General features: G+C 36.6%; 1 protein-coding gene across 1 annotated transcript; it reads left to right on the top strand.

Moving 5' to 3' along the window:
* Positions 1-3,969: 3,969 nt before the first annotated feature.
* Positions 3,970-5,649, top strand: LOC105194475 (3-ketodihydrosphingosine reductase). Its single transcript, XM_011159396.3, has 4 exons — positions 3,970-4,241; positions 4,388-4,817; positions 4,885-5,126; positions 5,205-5,649. The coding sequence occupies exons 1-4, from the start codon at positions 4,062-4,064 to the stop codon at positions 5,385-5,387; spliced, it is 1,035 nt and encodes a 344-aa protein (XP_011157698.2). The 5' UTR covers positions 3,970-4,061; the 3' UTR covers positions 5,388-5,649.
* The last annotated feature ends 695 nt before the right edge of the window (positions 5,650-6,344 follow it).

Here is a 6,344-nt window from a genome sequence, read left to right as displayed (position 1 = left end):
TGGCGGCGGTGGCGGCAGCCCGCGCAAACGGGGTGGACGCGACGTCAAGGGGGTTTGCCAACACACCGTGCAACGAATGGAGATCGATTCCGAGTCTGGGTCAGGCGAGGGCGTTCACCCCCCGGTGCAGCCCGGGAGACACGGAATCCAGGATCGTAGCTAGGCTATCACGGCACAGGCGGGGTGTACTGGCCGGGGGTCGGGGCCTGGGGACTGCGAGGGAGGAGGAGGGTGCACCGGCTCGGGACACTCCCTTCTGTTGGGTGCAATGTACGCTCGCTTCTCCTCTATGTCCAAAATCGCGGCTCCGGACTGCCGCAGCTTCTGCAACGCCGCGCGCGCGGCGACGACGACGACGACGACGACGATGACGCTCTCTCGTCCACATAATCCCCGTTGACTCTTCCGAGTGATTTAACGGAGGTACCTTCTTCGAAAGAGAGAGCTCAGGCCCGATCGAGACTTCCGCACTCGGATGATCGTACATCTTCCGCTTATCTGAGATTACCTTCCGTTGAAATTACGTTTCTTCAGTTAGTCACAGAGTATCTTTGTATTTAATTTAATAGCATCAGATTAGTATTAGATTAGATTTTGTAACACTTTAATGATATATGATATACTTCTACATGACACACGATAAGATACAATCTCTACGATTATCAAACTGACCAAATTATTGGATGTAATAGCATTGTCAGCGATGTATAATCTGATTTGTGTGACTTGTTTACTAAATCTATTATTCATTGCGTTATAGAAAGACGTGCTATGGTCCGAGAAGCCAGTTTTTCGCTACTGTTTATTCCAACTATTCGGAATGGTTGTAACGACATTTTGCAATATCGTTTGACTTGTCTGCCTCAGTGTTTCCGCTTCGATCGCAATGCAATTAGCAACGAATAATTTGCCAAATTTTGTTTATCTCTGAAGGGTCGCGGCGCGGTGCGTGAGCGTATCCTTCGTATCTTCCGCTTTAACCTGGCTACCAGGAGCGAGTCCCAGGACGAGGTGAACGATCGACAGGGTGGTGGTACGTGACCTTTTGCGCGAAGGATAACGGCAGGGACGGGGTGGGGGACGTGGCGGTTTGCACTATGGTAACACGGGGGTGAATGCACGTACTCCAGGGGGCTTATCCTGCAACTTTTCGACGCATGCGTTTCGTGTTCCGGAAATTTTCGCAATGCATGACGTCACTGCTGTCTCGTCGGACTTGCGTGTTTTCTCTCTCTCTCTCTCTCTCTCTCTCTCTTTCTCTCTTCTTTTATATAATTGTTTTAATGTAGTATATTGTATTATGTTATGTGAGAGTGCATTTATTTTGTATAATATTATTTACGCATGAAATGAATTGATATGTATCTTGTTACTTTATTTTTGCGCTTTAGAGGATTATCCCAGAGCGCATAATAAATAATGCTTTCTCCTTCCCTTCTCTCTCTGTCTCTCTCTTTTTTCTGATTGTCCTCAATGAAAAGCGTATTTTACAGATAATCGCGATGCGATTTTTAATATGTATTAAAATAGCAATTGCGCTACGCTTACTGTTGCAACACGATCGAGTCGTATGAATCTTGTAGCGGGTTATTATACGTTAACCATAACAGATTATGAACTGAAATCGTTGAGGTCGCGTCGCGGTTTCAGTGGCGTAATGGATTCTGGCTGCATTTATGACTGGCGCTTGTAAATGCATGCAGTCACGTACGTACGCCTCGTGCACATGTTACACGTAGAATTGCTTCTGTTTTCGCAGACGGTTTTCTTGCTGATTTTGTAGAAATAAAATACTGGAATATCTCACGGTCAAACGCACATATTTTTTTCTAATCCCCAATTTTCTCGAACTCGAATCTTGGTAGGACGCTGTTTTATCATCATTAGAACGTCCTCTGGTACCGATGAACGGAGAAAGAGTACAGGCACCTATGACGATGAGGGGTGGCTTCCAGAGGTCGTTCCTTGGTGCCTATTCGTATGCAACCAGAATAGCACCGGGCGTGTAGGATCGATGCGTGTAATATGTATTGAATTTTCGTTCGACGTTTCCGCTTACTACATTTTTATATTTTTATACGAGAGAAAAGTAAAGTTTCGTTTGAGAGAAATAAAATCCTCGATAATATTCTCGACGAATCGTTTTCCCTCGAGCAATTTCCGAAGAATTTAACCCATGTGTCGAGAAACGGTCGGTAACGTAGTCGGTCATGATATCAGTCCGATATCCGCCGCGATAAACTCAGCAAAAATCTTGAGTTTACGCGCAGTTTTTATTTCATCGTGACGAAATACGTCGGCAGAGAAAAAGCGTAGGAAAACCCTCAGCCGCTTTTATCAACGTACTATTTTATTTATCTATTGATGAACGAAAGAAAGGAGCACAAAATCTTTTTAGTGCTAAAATGGAGTTGGAAAAAAAAAATTAAAAAGTAGAATGCGATAAAATACAAAAATTATAAGAGAAATTATATATTGTTAAATTTTTAATCGATATTGCGAAAAATTGCCAATCATGCGTGAGAAAGCAAAGCATCGACAAGATGTTATTACTAGCAATCTAGCATGACTTGAAAAATTCATTGTATTTTAATGTTTTTCTCAGCAACAATACAGTCAGAAACAGGAACTGTAAAATAAATGCAGATGATAGGAAATACTCGTTTTTAAATTAAACTTTCGTTATATATATATATATATATATATATATATATATATATATATATTTATTTATTTATTTATTAATACTTTTAACTTATATAGAATTCTTAAACTACAAACAAACATAGCAACTTTCAATTAATGAAAATCTCTAAAATTTAAATCTAACTTTAGTTAATAAAAAAGTAAAAAGTGTCATAAGGGGATTTAAATAATAGGAAAATAGTATTTTAAAATAAGAATTGGCAACGACAAGATATTATTTAAGAAAGTCAATTTTTGATAAATTTTTATTTTACTTTAATTCCGCTGTTTTGTTTGAATACTATGCGATCATAACGCTGGGCTCAATATCACAAAAAAGCTCTAACTAAAAAAACTTCATAAGAAAGAAATCTTACATTAACAAAGAAAGCTAGAGAAAAAAGATTTAAAAAAATATTAGTAAGAAATTAAAATATATTTTAAATTAGATAACTTCTAACAGAACAGCAGGATTAATTGAATTAATTTTACTAAATTGTTGTTTTATTATTACTAATGTTTACCGATAAAGTTTATTACCTGTAATAAAATGAAAATTGAACAAACAATTAAATAGTGTACTATAAAACAAAAAAAATTAATTACAAAAATAATCAATAAATTATGTATTCAATATATTATATATTAATCATTTATATCATCAAATATCCGTTATGTTGAATAGAACAAAGTAATAATACTAATGATAAAATAATATAAGAACATGTAAAATATAAAAAATAATATGCGATGACTAGCAAACAAATTAATTAATATGTAAGAATATACGAGTAATTTATTTCATTTTCAGATTATTATTAAAAATCAATAAGATGTCAATATTTAAAAGAAATACAAAATATTTTCCCTTATTTATGATGACACATTAATATACGTATAAAGACAATGTCATTTTTGATGGCATTATAATTTTTATTTTATTTTTCATTTTATAGTTTTTGCTAGAGCCATGTATAAGATTTACATACATATTTTCATGAATAAAATTGTGACTGCAATAAAAACTTGTCTACAAACAGTCGAAAAAACAGTACTCTTTTCTTACAACTCTCTATTAAAACTTCATTAAAGTCACAAAAACTTCATTAAAGTCACAAAAATTATCTACGAATGATGTAATAGCATCAGTATTTGATAACAGTAAATTTCCATGCACGATAAAAGGATTATAGAGGGCAAAGAGCTCTGAATTAACGATCGTAGTTAGCATGGACTGTACTCACCGTAGGTATATGAGAGAGGGGCATGAGGTTGAGCTTATAGTGTCATGCCGCAGTTTGTAGAACAAGTTCTATTTATTTTGTAAGCACGATAGTCTATTCATTCGTAGTTCTGATTCTGATGAACGTGACACGATGATGTTTGATTGGTATGATATTCCACTCATTATAGTGTTTGTCTTTTTGACGTTATATTTGGGAAGTTTTAACAAATGGATCGCCTTTTCTTCGTGCGCAGCGATTATCGCGTTTTATGTCTCGGAACATGTTTTCCAAAGAAAAAAGATGATGACTATCAGAGGCAAGCACGTGGTCGTAAGTATCGTCTAATCTCGAAAACGTTAATTTCGCAACGTATTTCGTAACGTATAGAGAATGTAATGATGTAAAATATGAAACGATATCCAGGACGGAATTAATTGCTAGATTTTTTTTAACACGTTTAAAGTATTGTTTTGTAGGTGACTGGAGGCTCCAGCGGTATCGGAAAATGTGTAGCGATTCTCGCTGCAGAAAAGGGAGCAAATATAACGATAATCGCGAGGAATGTGCAGAATTTAGAGAAGGCCAAAGATGAAATTCTGCAGGCCTGCGAGAACAAAGATAGACAAAAGGTAGAGTACTTATCTTTGGATATTACAGCAGATTATAAAGCTGTCGAGAAAGCATTGGCTGATCTGGAGAATGTTATGGGACCAATTTACATGCTTGTAAATTGTGCCGGTTTTGCGCTCGCTTCTAAAATAGAAGACACTTCCATAGAGACCCTTGATGCGATGATGCGCACGAATTTCTTAGGCACGTATTACTGCATTAAGGCTGTGACGCCAAGAATGAAAACTTCCAAAGAGGGAATTATTGTACTCGTGTCATCTCAAGCTGGTCTCCTAGGTATTTGCGTAATAAATTATTTTTTTTCTATCGACATATGTAACAATAAAAATTTCGATGTACGTAGGTATCTTTGGGTATACCGCTTACTGCAGTACGAAATTTGCACTTCGTGGCCTGGCGGAGAGCTTGGTGATGGAACTGAAGCCGCACGGCATCTCCGTTACTCTGTCTTTGCCGCCGGACACGGACACACCTGGTTATGCCATAGAAGAACTGTCAAAGCCGATAGAAACAAAAGCCATAGAACAGATGGCAAAATTAAATCAGCCCGAGGACATTGCTGAAAAAATTCTTACGGATGCGCTGGTCAGTGTACGAAAATTAATCATCTTAAACCGTTGTTCTTGGCTTTCTTTGTTAAACAAAGTTGAAAACATGCTTTAGGCAGGAAATTTCTTTTCTACCGTTGGTGTGGAAAGTTTCGTAACGGCAACATTGTGTGCGGGAATGTCCCCGGTTCAATCGGTTCGCCAGTTGTTAACGCAAGTGTTTCTCATGGGCCCGTTTAGACTCATTGGCGTGGGTCTTCTCGCCTATTTCGACAGCGTCATCGCAAAATACTTATGAAGCTTTTGAGATTTTTAAGTAGGGAAAGAGAAAAGTAGAGGCTAAAGGTAAACAAATTAATCACAACAACGGTTTCACGCTTGTGTTAGAAATCACATAATAATTGGGGCCATGTACGAGCAAATACGGTTGTTATTTATATAATTTATTAAAATCTGACTACGGTACGTTTCGGTCTGACTTGACCTTCTTCAGCCGTATGTTATTATTCTAACGTTACTTCTAAACCTTTACATGTTAAAACTATTCTAGGCGTAATAATTCGTACGGATTTGAACGCATATAAGTCCATCCGTAATGACATATGGGTAATAAATAATAAATTATACAATAAATTATATAAATAACAACATTTGCTCGTACATGGCCTCAATTATTATGTAAACGAATTAAGTGAGAAAGAAAAATGCTTTATTTTGTAATCCATGATTATTAAAAGACCAAAGCAACATTCCTTTAAGGGGATGCTAAAGTCGTTCTTTTTTACCGACCGAACGTTAATTTTCGAGCATGCCGTTCTTCTAATTGCATTTACAGATTTAAAAATCCTTTTCCACAATTAAAGTATAGACAGTAATGTATAATGGACGCTATATAAGGATAATGAAAACGAAAAAAAATTGGAAAATTATTCTCAATTTTTTTTGTTTTCCTTATCCTTATATAGCGTCCATTATACATTACTGTCTATACATTAATCGTGGAAAAGGATTTTTAAATCTGTAAATGCAATTAGAAGAACGGCCGAAAATTAACGTTCGGTCGGTAAAAAAGGACGACTTCAGCATCACATTAAGTTAGTTATTCATTTACAGTTTTGATACATTTTCTAGCTCCATAACAATCACGCCTGTAATATCGCGAAACAATTTATTTGCACTTGATTTGATTTTTTTCTTAACAAAATACCGCTCTACGCTTTCGCAAAGAGAACGAGCTATTTCAAATATATTAACA

Source organism: Solenopsis invicta, chromosome 14 (assembly GCF_016802725.1).
Source record: "Solenopsis invicta isolate M01_SB chromosome 14, UNIL_Sinv_3.0, whole genome shotgun sequence".
Taxonomy (NCBI): Eukaryota; Metazoa; Arthropoda; class Insecta; order Hymenoptera; family Formicidae; genus Solenopsis; species Solenopsis invicta.
The sequence above is the reverse complement of the archived record's forward strand: the minus strand, read 5'-3'. Positions and strand labels throughout refer to the sequence as shown.

Bases quoted from the DNA above. Each gene is read 5' to 3' on its own strand.
- LOC105194475 (XM_011159396.3), top strand. From the start codon at position 4,062: ATGATGTTTGATTGGTATGATATTCCACTCATTATAGTGTTTGTCTTT. The intron at 4,242-4,387 runs GTAAGTATCGTC...ATTGTTTTGTAG, and splicing joins TCAGAGGCAAGCACGTGGTC to GTGACTGGAGGCTCCAGCGG. The intron at 4,818-4,884 runs GTATTTGCGTAA...CGATGTACGTAG, and splicing joins ATCTCAAGCTGGTCTCCTAG to GTATCTTTGGGTATACCGCT.